This window comes from Callospermophilus lateralis, unplaced genomic scaffold (genome assembly GCF_048772815.1).
Source record: "Callospermophilus lateralis isolate mCalLat2 unplaced genomic scaffold, mCalLat2.hap1 Scaffold_161, whole genome shotgun sequence".
NCBI classification, from domain to species: Eukaryota; Metazoa; Chordata; class Mammalia; order Rodentia; family Sciuridae; genus Callospermophilus; species Callospermophilus lateralis.
In genome coordinates this window covers 1,780,392-1,800,135 of record NW_027512709.1, presented here as the reverse complement: position 1 = coordinate 1,800,135, position 19,744 = coordinate 1,780,392, and the positions used below count along the sequence as shown (strand labels likewise).

General features: G+C 33.4%; 1 protein-coding gene across 1 annotated transcript in view; it reads left to right on the top strand.

Moving 5' to 3' along the window:
* The window catches only part of LOC143640279 (cadherin-10-like), a 94,253-nt gene extending 75,166 nt beyond the window's left edge, over nt 1-19,087 (top strand). The window contains 2 exon segments of the mRNA XM_077108130.1: nt 17,076-17,188; nt 18,893-19,087. Of these exon segments, the coding sequence (XP_076964245.1) occupies nt 17,076-17,188; nt 18,893-19,087 (308 nt within the window).
* The last annotated feature ends 657 nt before the right edge of the window (nt 19,088-19,744 follow it).

Genomic DNA, 19,744 nt, shown 5'->3' with positions numbered 1-19,744 from the left:
TGAATTGTTTTAACACTTGTAATCCATACAAATTATTGGAAATGGTCTTTGTTCCTTTTGAGAGAATGTGCCTGATATTTACAATACATGGCCATATCAAGAAGGGAGATGTTGGAAAACACATGTATTCTGGGAATTCTGAATTCTTCTGAGATTCCTCAATGGGGACCACTTTCTTGCCATTTTTCTAGCCAAGGCATATTAACCTATACCTTAAATAATCACTGGTCATAGTTTCCTGAGCCAAGTAATACACTTTGACTTTCTTACTACTGAGTTCCCTCCACAATTCCATGTGGCAATATATATGTGCACTGTGCATGCAATTATGAAACACCCAAGGGGTGTAGGTCCATCCCAAATCACACACACTCATCTAAGAATAATACTGCATTCTTTTTTCTTGTACAAGAATTATGAATTGGGAGTCATGTCCCAATCTGCTTTGCCTCACCAATGATGGAATCACAAGTTGACCTCTACAAATACCTCTGAGAGATTTCTGAGCCCAAAAGAGCACTGGAGAGCAGGCATCAGTGCCTTCCCTTGGAGAGGGAAGGGAGAAAATGGATATCAAATCATATTTTTACTCCAAAATATCTTCTCCCTAGAATCAGATTCCTTTTGCTCTTATTTCTAATAAAACTGAAGTTAGAGAATTCAAAACCTGAGATCAATTTATTAATAATATTTCATATTTTGTTTGTAGACTCTTCGCAAGGTGATTTGCTCCTTGAATTTCACATAGGCCACACACTGACGTCATGTATGATGTCTCAAAATTATATTTACAAAATCTTAATTCCATAAAAATGAAATTACACTGGATTGTAAGGAATCGTGTTCAATTAAATATATCCAGATACACTTTAGAAGAAGCATTTGAGCAGGAACCCGCAAGGGGATTAAAGAAAACATAAAAGAATCAGGAACATACCATAAGAAACTTTCCATTTCTAACACTTAGGAACCAGGAATGGGTCTTCATTTGAAAGAAATCACTATCTCAGGAATAAAACAGATTCCTCAAAGATTCATTCCTTATTTCCTTCATTCATTCATAAAATAAATATGAATGTCTTGTATGAATAGACCTTCCTGCAGTGAGCTTGAGTGTTGGGTAAGAATAACCAACAGTCAGATTTTCAAGAATGGTTAGAATTACTTTCTAATAAAAGCTATATAGTATCTTCCAACTCTCCTAAAAAAAATTGAAGAGTCATTATAAAGTGCTCAATGTAGGATTGTAATCATGGTTGCCATCTTACCTACTACATAATACTATTGATTTAATTTATTTTCAGCAGTCATAATCATAAGTAGAGATGTTAACTTGTTTTATTCAATTAATTATGACACCCTCAGATTTTAAAATGAGAATTCAAGTCAACAGAAATGCATCACTCTGAAAGCTATATGAGAATTTTAATGCACAATCTGGTTATTTGAGATATGTTTAGTCATAGTCTTTAAGAGAAAAATAAATTAGCTGTCTCTCAGTGGTATCAAATTATTTATCACAAAGTTAATTAAATATTCATAAAATTATAAATCATCTTCATTGTTATTTATGCAATTATACAACTAAATATTACAAATCAAATAATACTATTATATCTATGAATTAGGAAGTTATTATGATGTTTCAAGTTAATTTTGTGATTTGATGAAACTAAATAACCACTTTAAGTATAAAGACATCATTGTCACAAAAATATGATTTTCTTGAGTTCTGTATACTTTCTCTAGTGTCTAATACATTTTGATCCTTTTCCTGTATCAGTTTTAATTGCCTTGTTCTAACTACCCTAAAATATGAATTTATGTAATATGCCATAAAGTTACATCCATGATCTTGGTTAAACACAAATACATTATTTACTTATTTGTTGACCTCTATTCTTTTCTCATTAACCTGAACCCATTAAAACGTAAAATAATATGTTGACTCAATAAAACATAAACATAAAAGTAAATTCTTTTACTGAGTTTGGTAAGTAATGTTGCCATTATAGTTATAATTAACTATGTAGTTCTAAGGTAGACATTGAATTGTTTGAACTTATAATTAAAGTAAATGCATATATATAAACATTTGTGAAGGTAACTGCTAAGGAAAAGAAAGAGGAAGGGAGAAATAAGTACATCAAAAAGAGAAGGGGAATGGGAAGGAAACTTTCAGAGCCTTCAGGAATATGTGGTTCTATGAGAGAAATAGATTTAGACCTGTTTATCTTTGTACTCTAATGCCTGCTTACAAAATAATATTTAATTTCATATTAGGGAAAAGAGCTAATGCAATACTTTTTAGTTGTATTCTTATTTTAAAATAGTTCATATATGTAATATATATGACATGTATGTAATTTATGACACATAAAAGAATACCTGAGAATCTTACAGAACTTAAGAATCGCAACATTGTCATCACTTTTCCATCTAGCATTTTCCACACTCACTTCCAAATTCTTGATACCTCTTATTCTTCCATTCATAGATAATAATATTTTGATTTTTGAATTTATCATCCTGTTCCTTTTGATTCATAGTTGCACTAATTATTTATCTTTACATACCATATTGTTTAGTTTACTTTCTTTTCAATTTTTTAAAAATATTGTTATAACATACATACAACTTTGCTTTTTCTCACTTATTGTTGCCCACTCATTTTTGATATTTTACCATTTATCTCATGTGTAGTTCAATGTAAATCAATTTATATTAATGTCTTTAAACTTCAACATTGAAGTGCTTGGTAATCTAAATTTGCTTTTGCCTTTTTACCCCCACAAATTTTTACTTCTGATATATGTGTGTGTGTTGGGGTGGTAGTGGTGATATTTCACTCTTAGTTCATTATTGGATAATTTTTAGTTTGTAGAAATCTGAATCCTAAATTAATGATGTTTCCTTCTCTGCAGAACTTTCACCTCCCTGTGCTATGGTCGTAATGACCTATTGACATGGGGCACTCCAGGTTCCCCAGTCTTATGTTCCAATTACATCACTGACACCAGTTCTTGTTTCAGAGATTCCTGCCATTCTTTAAGGCCCAGTGTTCTGTTTGTTCACTCAGAGTTTTCCATATCATGCTGGAATCAACCAATTTTCATAAGATTTATGTTTGCTTGTTTTTGCAAAATTTAGTTATCATATAATTAATAAGCTTCTTTCCAAAAGCATCTTATCTGGAAATGTGTTAAAAGCAGCTTGCATAGCTGACCTGCTCAAACTTAACCTTTTGTTTTATTTTGTTTTTAATTATATACATGAAACACTGGAATATAGCTACTTAAACAATTAAGAATTTTTATATAAAAATGAACATAGAATCACAGATTACAATGAGAGGACTGTTGTTTCACACTTAGTGATGCTAATTTCAAATTAATAATAAAAATATTTATCAATCACATAATTATGCCATTTTGAAATAATTATTTTCTTACATTTTAAGTTGCCCTGTGCTTAATTCTTTTTAGGAGGCAGACAGTTTGGAATCAAGAAATAACTTCTCATTTTAGTTTTGATATTCATTTCTTTAGTCACATAGTTTACATAACAGGAGATAATCAGCCTCTCACTGATGCTGTCACATGATACCAAAAATTGTGTTTCCTAGTCACTCGTTCCACTTCTTTTATTTGAAAACCAAGTTGCAAACAGTGGCACTATTTTGATGTAGGTGGTTAATTAGACTTAATCAAACCAATCTAATACTCCAGTATTAGAATGCATAATTTGGAGGATGCCTACATGATCTGGACATAAAAAGAAACATAGTGGGCCATGAGAGCTCTGTTGTGTCTGCTATCAACTGGGAAGAATGCAAAACAGATAAGACTAGTTTACAAAGAAGATCAAGAAGAGCAAGATTGGAGTAAAATGATGGATATGTGATTCTAGATGTTTTTATTGCGTGGTTCAAACCCCAGGCTTCCTGTCATTATTTTCCATGAGAACCTACTCTTACATTCCTTATTTAATCTGTTGAGGGTCTTATTTCTTGAAGTTATTCTGTTATTTGCAACCAAAGAACCTAAATTAATGTTAATCTAACTTTTGAATGGACAGAGAAAAAATATTACTACAATATTTTAAGTTGTATATGGACACAATACCTTTATTTTATTTATTCTTATTTTTATATGGTACTGAGGATCAAACCCAGTGCCTCATGTGTGCTAGGCAAGCACTCAACTACTGAGCCACAACTCTGGCCCTGATTATTCTTTCTATTAGATCCAATGTGTGTTTCTAGGCAAATTACTTAACCTTGTGTAAAATGCAAGTAATAATGTTCCTACTTTTTGTGCCAACAAAATGAGTTTATGGAGGTAAAATATTTGGAATAGTGTCTTGCTCTTAGTAAGTATAAACATCAACTCTTGCTTGTGTCCTCTGATATAGCAAGAATTTTAAATTTGTTTTACCAATCCATATTATATGCCACTTTCTAATGTAAAATAGTCCATTTGATGGTATGAGTTTTGCATTTAACAGAATTGGTTAATAGGATTTATTTATAAAAGAAGAAAGAGGAAAAGGAAGAAATAAAAATAATTACTCAAAATTAGTGCTTTATCTCAGAGATGAATGATTTAAAATAATTTTTTTTAAATGTTTACATGTACATCTGCTTTTTATATCTATTTTTGCTATATATTAGGACATGACTTGACTTCACTACATTGTCACCCTGAAATAAAACAATACCTTTCAATACTCATATTTTTGAGAATAACCAATCTACAAATGTGTCACAATTCTCTCTATAAATTTAAATTTGACACAAATTACTGCTTTAATAGAAAAGGGAATTTGAAATGAAAAGAGTTCACTATTAATGAAACAGGGAGCAAAGTCACAGTACTTTAACACAGCTTGTGTTAAAGTATTACCTTTAGATTCTTAGCCTTCTCACAAAGAACTGAAAGTTCAGCTTTAAATAATAAGCTACAATGTTCTGTCTTGTGTCTCTTCTGGCCAGGTGGCCAGAATGATAACATGACAACATTAGGGAGGAATTTCCTGCTCCTTCATACCTTATAAAGTAATTTTTTCATTCCTCTTCAAATGTTGACAAGCAAAGCAAGAATATTCTCACAAACAGCTAAAGAGGAAAAAAGCACATTTCAATTTATTATGGCAAATTCATAAGTGACTACAGTCTTATATTTCCAAAACCAAATCAAAGGCTTGTCTTTATAGTCATTTATCAAATGCCAAAGAATTTGTGTGTACGAGTGTGTGTGCATAACTTTTAAACTTTTTTGTTCCCTGAAGCAATATGAACAGTAGATCTAGGTGTTCTATCTCTAAGCTGTTAAGTGGAATATAAGCAATATGTTTTTATCATCATTGGAATAAAATACAAAAATTATTGGGAAAACCACTAACGTATGTATACAAAATATATTTGTGCAATCTATTAAGGTAATATTTTTTTTCTCCAAAGAAAGTTACTTTTGTGAATCTGTCATCTGTTGCCATACACCATCTTGCTGGTGGGCGCATAGGCATCTTCTAAGTTTCTCCAGTGGCACCCCATGAACTCTTCCTCCTTGGGAGAATACACTGGGAGAAAACTGAATGTGTCTGTGGTCATATCTGTTCATTTTGCAACCACTCTGCTTGGACTATGAATCAATGATAAGGTACTCTCCAGAAGTTGATGACTGTATTTGCTTTGGGTTATTATCATAACAAATCACTGTACACAATGTAGTGCCTCAAAACAACAGCAAACAAATTCAGTATCTCACAGTTCTGTGGATCAGAAACATGAAACAGGTCTCGCTGGACTAAAATCAAGAGATAAGTTTGACTGTGCTTTGTTTTGGAAGCTCTATGGAGAATCTGTTTCTTTGTATTTTCCAGCCTCCAGAGGCTTCCCTGAAGTCTTTGCTCCTGGTGCCCTTCCTCCATTTCAAAAGGGCAGCTTGAATCCTCAAGTGTACCTTCTGAATTCCTCCTCTGAACTTTTCTCCCACTTTTAAGTGATAACATTGTTCCCTCCCCTTAGATAATCTGTAGTAATCTCCTTATGTAAAACTCAACTATTTAGCAATCTTAATTCCATCTGCAACCTTAATTTCCTTTCATCATGTAACATAACACATTAACAGGTTTTTTGGGATTGGGACATAAATATCTTTAGGATCTGAATATCGTTAGGACAGCTCAGTGCATTATTCTGCCTAACAAAGGGACTATATTTGCTTTCTATATTCTTTTACCTCACGTTGTTTAATTTTATGTTTTATAGAAATATATTTTTTTGTCTATGTGGCACAGAGTGTGCTTGTTAATATATAAAAACCCAAAGAGCCATTAGTAGATTTTCTTCTTTTTTTTTTTTAATAGTGGGGATGAGCCTAGGGGAGCTTAACCACTAAGATTCATCCCTAGTCCTACTTTATGTTTGATTTAGAGATAGTCTTCAGGGTCTTTCTGAATTGCTTAGGGCCTCACTAAGTTGCTGAGGCTGGATTTGAACATGGTTCCTCTTGCCTCAGCCTCCTGAGTCCCTGGAATTACGGACATAAGCCACTGTACCCAGCTACTTGATATTCTTGTAAGAGACTGGTTGTTGTTGATATAAAGAGAGAATAATTATTGGGAAAATGATCTGTATCATTTCAAAGTGAAATTAGTAATAAGATGTAGATGCAATTCACCTATTTATTGAAAATCAAAATAACAAATGTAATATGTAGTATTCATTATTCCTTTGATGAACTAACTTTGACAATTTTGTAAACAACCAAGCAAACTGAGAATATGGTCATATAGTAAAATTAAACAGGGTGATTTAAAGACATGCAGATAAGGTAACCTGAAGGAGAAATTGGAAGATGAAATACAATGTCAAATAGAGTAAACAAAACAAAGAAGTTGCTAACTTTAAAAAACATTATCTTCTTTAAAGACCTTATCATATCATGCATCTGAAAAAGCAATACATGAATTAAGTAGAGCAGGCATGAAATATAACTTTATTTTTTGAATTTCATTCTTGAGAGAAATTATTTCAACTGGGTATTGTTTTTCTATGAATAACAAAAATTTTAGACATAATAATATTACATAAGCAGGACTTATAGGTTTTCATGTTTGAAAAAAGAACGAAAGCCAGTTAAAGTTTTCTTCATATTATGGACTTGGATATGTATGCTTCCTAACATTTTCAGTAATTTTAGTTCTTTGGAGAGAGTGACTACAAGCTCAATATGACAATGTAATAGCTTTCTATTTCTGTGTAACAATTTACTACAAACTTCCTAGTGTACGTATTCATTACTTATAATTTCATTGGGTCAGGAATCTGGATGTGGTTAAGGAAGGGCCTTTGCTGAGGGTCTTTCTATGCTGAGAGTCTTCATACAGAGATATGAAATCTCATTTTAGGCCTGGGGTTGTTTCTCTATCACTAAATTGGCTTCTGACAGAACTTATTTTCTTGTAGTAACAAGAAAAGAAGTCCTCAACTCCAAGATGCCACCCACTGTTTTTGTTCCTGGTGGCCTTTTCCACAGCCTAAGTTCACTTCCTCAAGGCCAACATAGGAAGGTATTTCTGAGGCTTCACTTCTTTTTAAACATTCATCTCACTAAAACAAGTCCACCCATGACAATCTCCCCTTTGATCAACCCAAAGTAAATTTTTGGTAATCGAAGCATAGAAATGACAGCCCATCATATTACAGATTCACCTACACTCAAGAGGAAAAGACATGAATGTACATACATGTGAAATAGATACAGAGAGATCTATCTATCTGTATATACCAGGAGACAGGAAGCTTGAGGAATCTTAGAATTCTCCCACAGATTTTTTTCCCCAAAATTTAATAGGGGCTGGGGTTCAGTGGCAGAGTGCTTGCCTAGCATGTGTAAGGCACTGGGTTCAATCCTCAGCATCACATAAAATTAAATAAAATAAGTATATTGTGTCTATCTACAACTAAAAAACAAACAAAAAAACAAACAAAAAATCCTAGTCTCCTATTTCCCAGTTAAAAAAAAAAAACAAAAAGAAAGAAAGAAACATTACTAACCACCCTTCATGTAGGTGACTAGGAAAGATTTAACTCTTAAAAATCAGAGATACATTGGATGTCATGTCATATCTAGATACATAATTTTTATGTACATTTCCACATATAAAATACTACTGTTTAATATTTACTATATTTTTTTCTATTTTGACCCTGATTGCTTTTGTGCTGATATTCTCACATTTAAATTTTACCACTCCTGTTCTAGGCCACATTGTCATTTGAGTATTTGAATGTCAACAATAATTACTTGTATTTATTTTAAAATTACATACTATGTGTTTTAATGCTGAAGATTTTTATGTACTGGACATCGTGAATCTTTTTAATTTTTTTTTTGGGGGGGGGTACCAGGGATTGAACTCAGGGACACTGGACCATTGAGCCACATCCCCAGTCCTGTCTTGTATTTTATTTAGAGATAGGATCTCACGGAATTGCTTAGCTCCTTACTTTTTGCTGAGGCTAGCTTTGAAATCACAATCCTCCTGTCTCAGCCTCCTGAGCCACTGGAATTACAGGTGTGCACCACCGTGCCTGGCATCATGTATCTTAATTTATTGAAAAATTGAGATGTCATTGTGGTTAAAAAGCAAATAAAGTGATCCACAGTAGTGAAAGATGGACATAACAGCTTAAGTATGATATAAAACTACAACAAATTTTAAGGTATTGGAAATATCTTACTAAATCTAGAATGTCTATATTTTATGGAAAGTAAGGTAGCTAGACTACATGGCTACTTCAAAGCAGAAAAAAATCTAATCACTGAGTGTTTCTGAGAGTGAGAGATTTAAGTTCAGGCAAACTAAGTAAGATTTACAGATTTTTTTTCTTGTCCTCAAAAATATTTCCTCATGGGGATTATTTTTTTTTCTGATGTTTAATCTTATGTTTACTTTCTTGGAACCAGTGGGAGATTCTAAAAAGCAAACAATGTTTCCAGCTTCATGGTAGAATTCAAAATAATATTAGCTGAAATATGGAATCATTTCCCCTATTTGGACTGAAAGGTCATGTAGGGGAACATCTTGTGTATTATGGCATCTACTGTGATCGTTTTAAGAATCTGAGTTTGTTATATTACAAATTTCACTTGATGGCATGCTACTGAGATGACATATGGCCACAGCAGATGCATGGCCACAATTTGACCTCGAACAGAGTACCTATAGCGAAGATGGGCAACATTAACACTCCTCTAGGTACCAAGCAATCTGACTAAAATTGCTCCTACTTGTTATTCATGGAAGGTAATCAGAGACTTTTTCAAAACACATGTTGTTTTTAGCAAAGAAGCTTAAATGATTTATATAGTTCACATAAGGTAATTAATCCTCATGAAATGAAATTAATTCTCATATTTAATTATTTATTACTTGGTTTTTTACTACTCAGAATATTATTTCTCCAGAAACAATGTAATAAATAAGGCTTATTTTCTTAACCTATAGTTATCTTCAATCAAATTATAATTTATCTAATACAATGCCAGTTAATAACAATATAGTTAAATATGTAATAGCTGCTATCATTGCTGAGATAATGGCTATAAAACAAACAGTCTAGCCATAAATGCACTCAAAGTTTTCTAATCTTCGTAATTAAGGAAAACAGTTTAATTAGATTCTTATGAAAAAATACTTGGTTACACACTTGACTTTTAAATAATAATGATAGTAAGTTCTATGAAATAAAATTTCACTTTACATCATCCAATTTGCATTCTTACAAAATCTCACTCTTTGCAATACAATACATATAAATCTCAGTTCTGATTAGGATACAATGGGATCTCACAAGTAAAATATAGATAGCTTTCTAATTTTTCTCCTCTTTTTAATTGGATTGAATAACCTACCTATTCCATTTTCCTTTTTTTGGATTTATTAAGTTGAACTCATTTTTAATAATTGCAGTAGAGAAAACAACTTGCTTCTTATTCTGTTCATTGATCAATATCATAAAACACCAGGTAAAATATAAATCTTATCATATCATGTCTCGTTTTAGCCCCGTCTCATGACTTCACTGTTCATCATACAAGTTGCTATTAATTATACCATAGACTTTTAAATCACTGTTATTTTGTATAAATGGACATTCATTTTTAAAAATGTACAGATGAAAATATTCTTTATATTTACCTATATTCACTTTTCTGCTATCTTTAAAAATTTATGTCAGATGAAGTTTCAATTTGCTATGAATTTTCCTTGGCCTTCATGATGTATTTAAGCATATTTTGCGATACATGTCTCCAGATGTTGAATTTTTTTCAGTGCTGATTTATCTCAAATATTTTTATTTCCCCCATTTCAGAAAGATATTATCAATATTTATGAAATGTAAAAATTGAATTTTGAAAGTTTTTCAATATCTATAATACACATAGTTTCCAAAGAGAAACAATTATAATTTTATTATTCCCCACATTCATGAATTTTTTTAGTATTTTTTTCATATACACTTTTTACATTTATCTTTTTAGTTTTTGTATTTAGCAATTTACATCTTTGTATAGTCTCTTTTATCTCTGCTAGGCCTTAGAAAATTTGATGTCACTGAAACTCATTTTAACTTTTCAGTATTCCTCTGTTATTTAATTTGAATAATTTATTTTAAATTCTTTGATACTAATTTCAACAGCTTGGTATCTCTGGTTGCCTTTGTGTTGACTACTTTTTCTTTGGTTATCTTTCACAGTCTTCTTATCTTAGTATGCTTAGGAAACTTTCACTGTTTGCTGGACATTATTAATACTCCATAGTTGACACTGAATTGTATTATCTATCTTTCAAGAAAATTTATTGAGTTTTATTAACTTTTTTAGGGTGGAGGTAATGATAAGATAGATAATTTGATACTGTGTCAGCTTTATCTTTTAGATATTTACTTTTATATTAATTAGGGTAATCCAAGAAGATCATTCAGGAAAGTCACCCTAATGATTGCACAAGGCTTTCATGGGGTCTATCAAGAGTCTAGTGTTAGGTAATTTTTCTTTTTCAAACTAATAAACACTGCAAATTCACCACATATTTCATGGTCAAAAACTTAAGAATAACTTGTGCAAATTTCTAGACCTTCTTTTTTGTAAAACTGTCTTCTTCAGAACCTCAAATTGCAGCCATCTAAGTGTCCAAGAACTCTAATCTCTACCTTCTTAATTCTCAAAACATTTGTCTTGGCTTCAGCATCATTTTTGTTCATCAAAATCTAGAAATTCTCTCTAAGCAAAGTGGTAGAATGATCTTAGTGACTTCTCTTTCTCAGAGAAAATTGAATACTGCTCTGTCCAACACCTAAAAATGGTCTTTTGTTTAGTTTACTTATTTATTAACTCATTCATTCATTATTTCATTTAGATGCTGAGTTAGACTTGTGTTATGGGTGGCACTCTATTATTGACAGAGTGGAAATCCCACAGTATCGGTTTAAGACAAATTTTGTGATTTCTATTTAAGAGAACTGAGCTTAAAAATTTAAGTATCTTGCCCAAGGTCATATCATAACTCACTCTTGGAGCAGCGTTACATACTCTGGTGTCTATTTCTTATGTTTGCCACTACCAGAGAATGCAACTAAATGTGTTTACATCATCTTCTTAGAGTCTTACAAGAAAGCTTGGTGACAAAAGTTATGACCTTGAAAGTACAGCTTTATATAACAGTGAATTGGTGTGAAAGATCAGCTAGACATGGTCCTTTAGTGACATATTGTTTAAAGTTAACTTCTCTAAAACATTTTAGATACTTATGTACAATGAAAGAAGACATTTTTGGTTTCTAATAAATTCAAATAGCTTTCAATTTTAGCATCACATCTACATTTATAATTTAATAAACAGTATAATAATGAGATAAAAGAGGGAAAGTATTTAATACTAGAGTTTTGATGACATGAGATTAAGCCTGCGAGATTACAAATCAACATCTTTGCCTATATTGCAGAAATTACTAAATCTTCTAGATGGGAGAGAATTGAAAAATAAAGTAGTACAAAGAAGGCATTCTATAATTAAACAGTGATCCATGTAGGCACAGAGTAAGTAGATTACTACACAGAGAAGCTGACAAATATCAATAAGACAACAGATGAAAGATGTCTGACTAGCACGTCGATCCCAGTTCTAGATGAAGAAACAACGGAAGTAGACAAAGCACGATCCTAATGATGTGGGTTTTAATCTTTCCGTATGTATCATTTCCAGGCACATCACGTGGCACATACATTTAACAAATTCTGAAAGAAGCTAAATTCTGAAAGGAAAGTCAATTCATTTCATTTATTCTTATAAGTGTGCTCCATTAGGAAAAAGCCTGATATTGGTTCAAGGCATGGAGAAAGATACGTGAGTGAATAAGAGCAAAACTTTTTCCTCACTTTTAATTTAATGTCTACAACTTTTTGGCTGTTGATCCTCAAACCCAGTCACTTAAATTTCTAAGTCTGTCATTAATAAATGGGTGTTAATAACATAAATGAGTATTAATATGTGGTTTCAAATGAAATATTATATAAGACAAGATTATATAATAAATCACATCTAAAACACTTGGAGAGATCAGAATATGTAATAATAAATTCCTTAGACTATTTTCTGAACAAGTTGCTTTTTGCAATGTTGTTTCCAATATATGTCAAAATATATGCCATTTTTATATACTCTCTAGTGTATAGACTGCCCAAGAATTACATTGTATGTTTCTATACCTTTTTATTTATACAAGAAAATAAAATAACAGTTTTCTTTTGCTTTATTTTCTTGTCTTTGATAGTTTGAGAAATGAACCCATGGAATGAACCCAACTTTTCACTGAGCTACATCTCTGACCCTTTCTTAATTTTTCTATTTTGATACAGGATCTCTGTTCCCAAGCTGGGTTCAAACTTATGATCCTCCTACTTTAGCCTTCCCAGTAGCTGTAACAATGCTTTTAGTTTTTATGATGATATATGAAATTATTTTCCACCTTTAAATAGCCCTGTAGTGTTTTTTAACCTTTAAAACCTGATATTTGAAAATATTTTTAATATAACATATAAATTTCCATTTGTCCCAAGATCGGCCTGTGAAGAACAGAGCAGAAGTGAACATCTCTTGCCAGTCTCTAAGCTGTTGCTATTACAGAGAACTCTATGAGTTTCTAAAACACTGAGGTTGCCAGAGGGGAGCAGAGGATAAGAAGAGGTATATGATCTATCTCCTAGACTTGAGCAAGAGTAGAAAGAATAATGGATGTATTTCTTATGGATACATGTGGAAAGTCCTCACTGGGTCTGAAATCACAGTAAGCTGAAATGACTCAGCCTTGGGAGACAAGGAACAACCACACTTGTCAAACTAATGTTGCTGTGATAAAGAAAGAAGATGCCTGATGTGAGCAAAATGCCAGTGTTGTGATTTCTAAAAGAAAATCTGATTTTCATCAAGACAAGAAACATGACTTTATTAAAGTGCATAAAGTAAATTTCAAAAATGGGCAGGCTCATCCAGTATCCCATATGGTGTGAATACTAAAAAAAATAAAGTTTCAATTTGCTTGACTTGGGCCTAAAGAAAGAATATACAACACTGTGTAAACTCTGAAGATGTTTGTGTTGAAGCTGAAATGAACAAAATGACCTTATTCACTTATGCCAACTCCTTGCTATACCCTCACAGGTCAGACAGCAGGGAGAGAACAGTCAAGTCTCATCTTGCAAGGTCACTAATCCCCTTTCTGGAGGTCCCACCTTATGACCTAAGTACCTTGAAAAGCTAGCATGGCCTCACATGGAAGGTTAGGATTTCAATGTAGAAATTCAGAGCTGAGTAAAACAGTTAGTTCATAATCAATGGCATAGACTTTCTAACTCCATAAGCACCTTTACTTTATTGTCTTAAACACATGTCACTGTAGAGAGATTTAATCAGGAGATTCTTGCGTCTCATTTTTTACTTCTTGTTCTCATGTCTTTGCTTTCTCACTTTCTTTACTTTGTGGTAATATTTAAAAAGTCTTTTAAAATGAAGGCAATGCTGTGGCTACATAACTTCTTTCTCATTTTTTCCCTTAGGATAATGCATCTTTTCCCTACCTAGTTGATACCTTCTCACATTAGTAGATGCCTGAATGGTATGGACTAGCGGGAGAAACGTTAAAAATGAAAATACTTAACTTGGGAAGCCAGCCTTGGTGACTTAGAGAGACCCTGTATCAAAATAAAAAACAAAGGTTTGAGGATATAGCACAGTGGTACAGCACCCCTGGGTTCAATCCTCAGAACCAAAAAGAAATACAGAGAGAAATCCAGTTATATTCAGGATTAATATACTTTTAATACATTTTAAAATATAATTTTAGTGAAAATTCCCTGAGTATAAGTCATAAAAATCCATTGGATCGATTCCATTACCTATGTTAATGTAGGTAGTTGTTTTTAATAATGTTTTAGCTTTTTAATATTCTTCTCACTCATACCAAAGAAAGGATGTGGAATATTTTTCAAGATATCTGAACATACACTTCTAATACCTGATGATTTTTTTAGATTTTTTGCTAAGTTTTCACATAACTAAACAGCAAATATGCCCATTCAAGTGTCTGAGAGCCATTCAGCATCTATTTTTCAACCCCAAAGTTAAATTGGTTTTGGAGATTGAATAAACTGTGAATTCCCTTTTGCAAATGGGGGTGGAATAGGGGGTGACAAGTAGATCAGGAGAGACATTAAGAATTACTGGACTGCTGTAGTTGCAAAAATCTCAAATCCTGCCTGTGCAACTTTTAATGACAACACATGACTTCTCTCTATGGCTCTTGGCAAGCTGATAACATAAATGACCACTTAATGGTATGTATAAAAGAACTAGGTGTTTCAGAAGAGACAACTGACAACAGCTCAGAAAATATAGAGGAGGTGGAGAACAGGGGCTGCTTGGAGTCAGCTGTACTGTGGAATCCTTATTTCTTTAAAAGTTAAGACGAGTTACAGAGAGCTGAAGCATTTCTTTACAGTCCTTCTAAGGCACAGAGCGAATAGTTAGATGTTGTTTACCTAAGCACACTGAGAAGATGATAAAAAAAAAATCCATAGGCTTTAAGACCAAAGTGGTTTCTTCTTCAAATATAAAGCCTCTGGTGATGGGCAGTGCTGTTTGTTTTGTGAGAATTGCAGGCTAAATGAATCAGGCAGAGAATAGGATCTAATTTCTCTAGAGGCAGGTACTTCCAGAGACATCCTCCAAAGATGAAAAAAAAAATTCCATTTCCAGAATCCATTAAAATAGTTTAATCTAAATCATTATCTTTCAAACTTTGTAAAATAGTTTTGCACAAAATAAGAAAATGTTAAGCCATTCAGTAAATTTAGATTGTATCCTTGAAGAAAAGTTCCTTCACCTGCCTAAAGTCAGAATTTGACACTGGGTCCACAATGAGCTTGGGAATCAATAGTGCATTAAATGCACCCATAAATGATTGTTTATTTATAAAGCATACCTAGAGCCTGTGTAATTAAACCTTAACTTTCCCAATAGTACAGCTAACCTAATTATAGTACAACAACAAAATGAGGTGTCATATAATGCCATGGCTAAAGTATTGTCATTCATGGAATAGTGCTGGGAGCCATCAGCCAAGTAGGTATGACAAATTCCTTGCCAGCTTACTCCCATGCTGTCTAGTGGAAGGACTTCTGAAAGGTGACCTTGCTCAAGGACCAGGGCAGGATCCGTGTTTAGGGTGTTCCCCCTTTAGAATAGGGCAGTTTAGCATAATAGGAGATTAGGGTGTTCCCCTTTAGAATAGGGCGTATCCTGCTGCTGAGTTCCTCTTGAGTTCTTAGGGTCAGACAGTATATTTTGGGAGACAGAAGCCCATGCGGAGTGGATTTGGGTGGAGAGTGGATTTGGGAGAAGTGGATTTGGGCAGAGAACGTGGATTTCCCAGAACGTGTTTGTAGACGGCCGGTGTGAGTTCGGGAATAAAGAATTGCTGTTTGAATCTACAAGCTGTGTGGAGACTGGTGATTTGTGCCCAGCCAGAGACTGCGGCAGAATAGAATTTTCCAATCAATGTTGTATATTGAAATTATATTTTACTTCTATGTCTAACATAGATTAAGAATTTAATGACCTCCTTAAAAGTTTTACAATAATTTTGTCACTCTAGATAGATATTCTTAAGTAAAATTATTCTCATAGATTATTAGAATTAATCAAGTTGCTTAATATTTGCCAATGTTTAGTAAAAGCAAATATCTACTTCCTTCTTATTTAAGTGAGAATATTTCAAAGGTAACAAATATTGTTAGAAACTATTTCTTTAGATTGTACGATAATAAACTATCATCTAATTGAAATTTCTAAGCATTCTGTTTCACAGCCATTAATAGATAATATCTATGCCAGTCTTGAAGACTAGATCTGCTTCTTGTTCTTTTATGACATACATACTTTAATAAAAATCAAGAGGTTAAGGTACAAAAGAGCTTAGCAGGATCTTATGATACAAATTAGTTACAATTAGTTCCAGGATAATGTTTTTGTTTTGTTTTTAGGAAGAGATGATTATGTATCATAGGTGATTTGTTAAAAACATTAAAAATTGGTGGGCTGGGGATGTGGCTCAGTGGTAGCATTCTGTCCTAGGTTGCATGACCTGAGGTTGATCTCTAGCACAGAAAAAAAAAACTAATATAACAATAATAATAAAAATAATATTTAAATAAGTTAACCATTTTGAGCTTCTCTAATCTCATTCTAAATCTGGAAATAAAATCATCATTACCACTGTAAGGCTTTGGGGGAACAAGTGAGTCTTATTTAACTTTGCATATTTGAGAGAGAGAAGATTTGATAAACAATTTTTTTAAAAGTCAAAGACTTAGAAATAAGTATATATAGATTCTGACTTACAATAATTCAGCTTACGAATTTTTTTTTTTTTTACTTTACTATGGGGTGACAGCAACATTCATTCATTAGAACCCATACTTTAATTTGGAATGCTGCTCTTTTCCTCAGTTTGTGAAAGGGGACATGATTATCTTTCATGGCTGAACAGCAGCACCAGGTGCAGTTCCCTCACTATCATGAAGGGAAGCAAATGGTTCTCTCTCATGTACTGTGCTGCTAAGGTAGGATGTTCAGTAGCTTAGATGTTTTAAATATGTTTTTGGCATAATATTTTCAGTTTGTGGTGATGTTATCAGTACATAACCCCAGTCATAAGTGCAGGAGCTTCTCTAAGTCTTCAGAACTAACTCTCATAACCTGGAGGTGATGCCAGTATCCCCTGAATGCTGCAATGAGGCCAAATGGAATCAAGGCTGGAAGCTATTCCTGAAATGCCTAAAGACACTATTTAAATGTAATCCTGTGTATTACATTGCCCCCATAATGTTCAGTAAAAAATATTTTATTACATGAAAATATTTTATTAATTTGAAAATATAAGGGAACATCGTATTTCAGAACTATGCCATAACAAAATGATAAAGATCAGTGGCTTCAGCAACTGAAATTTGTTTTTCATTGGTCTGGAGTTTGGAAGTATGAGATCATGTTACCAAGCATGGATGTTTCTGGTGGAACTTCTTTTTGTGACTTATAGACCACTTTCCTCTCATTGTTTTCTCACCTTCTTTGTGTCTTCTTTGAAAAAGATATGTGATATGTCTTCTTTTAAGCACAGATCAATGGTAGATAGCATTAGATGTTCACAATTATGTTACAAATGATAATTATTTCCACCACCACCACAACAATCATAAACATCATCACAAATTAAGCACATGATTTCATCTCAATGCTTGCTATTGGACACTGCATAGCCTCTCTGAACATAATGACATCTGTTGAGAAGATAAGAGAGTAAAAATTAATACAAAATGATTCTATGTCATGTGGAAGCCAAATGGTATCACACATGATTCATTACAGCAAGAACTAGAGAAGTCTTGGAGAGTTCTGAGTCATCCCTTGGCATATGATGGTACTGAAGATTAATTCCTACTTCTTTAATAGTGGAGGAAAATATGAAGCATACAAAACTTATGTCTAGTCTTTGGTCAGTCTGTATTTAACTAATTTTAATAATAAGAGTAGAAATATTTGACCCTAAAAATTCAAAGAGAAATTTTTAAATAAAGGAAGAGAATATTTACCAGTTAAGTATGAGAAATAGTTCAATTATAAGAGTTTTTTTTTTTTTTTGCATAGAACAAGGGTTTCTTTTCCTCACTCTTAACCCTACAAAAAATAATACTTTCTCTATAAATATGTGACCTTATCATTAAAAACTTCCCTTCAAGGGATGTTTTCCTCAATCAAAACAAATAATTTAGAGACATCATTTTAATCAAACACTTTAAAGAACACTATAAATTTAATATGAAAAAAATGATAGAAAAGTTCTACAAAAGAGTTCAGAGTCATTTGCAGCTACTTAGGATAGTGACTTTTATTTGAAGTTTATAAGGTCTATTTTTTTCTAGCTAAATATATAGCTTTATAACTTAACTTCTGAATGGTGTATATGTGTCCTCATCATTGACACATTGGTATAAACCTTATATTGTCAAAGAAAACACCTAAGGTCCAATTATGCCCATTGAGTCTCACTTAAAAAGTCTCATCTAGGACACAAGCTCTTTGCTGGCAAAGCTAATGAATATATCTCAGAGTCTCATGATGTTCCTACAGTTGGTGATTCAATGTATTAATGAAAATGATGGGCAGATGCTGCTGTTATGCCCAGAGGTCTCTTCTTTGGGCACAGCTTTGGTTACCTTGGTTGAGAATTCCAACACACTAATCTCCTCGATTGCTGCCATTGAAAGGAAATCTCCTCGATTGCTGCCATTGAAAGGAAATCTCTTGTCAATCAACCACCACCTGCACCACTGCTGCCATTGCCTCTGATACTGCTGTTGCCAGCTTTAGATCACCTGGAGGCCTTCTTTCTGGGTGCTGCTGCCACAGAAGAAACCGTTGCCCTAGATGTAACTGAAGCCAACCCTGCTGCTGATCCCTAGTGAAGCTGCCCTCACAGCTGCAGTTGCAGCTGACTTTGAAGCCACAGCTAATGCTGACTCTGGGGCCAAGGACCACTGCCACTACTGCTGCTACCACAGCCTAGAGGACTGCTTTCAGGGAGACTCTAGGTTTGGTTTAATGTGGCTGCATCCATTTTGGGACACCAGCCAGGGACTAGGTGTGGGTAGGTTTACCACCATAAGGACCTCTGTCTGGGGATTACAGCTGGGACCTGCAGGTCTCCTGTGGGGTTGCCTGCAGGTTTGGAGGAGCCTGGAGTCTTCCTACTGAGAGTGTTGGTTGCCATTCTCTTTCTGCTGAATCTCGGGGTTGCTTCTTTATGTGAGTGTATCCCTTGTGGTCTCTCTGCAAGTTGGAACATCATTGAGATTGTGGGACTACAGCAAGGCTGATCCTGAGGTATCTGAAGCACAGATCCGTTGGATAGAGACTGGGTTTGCCAGGGCTAACCTGGGTTTGGTGATCACAAGAGATGTCAGAGACAGGGCTGTGAAACTGTTGAACACTGACAGAGACAGTCTGACTTTCCAGCAAGACTTGTTTTATTTTATTTTTTTGATTCACTATTTATTTTTTTGATCACTCTACCATATTTGGAACAGGATGCTTTTAATGCATCAGTGTGTGGAGGACAA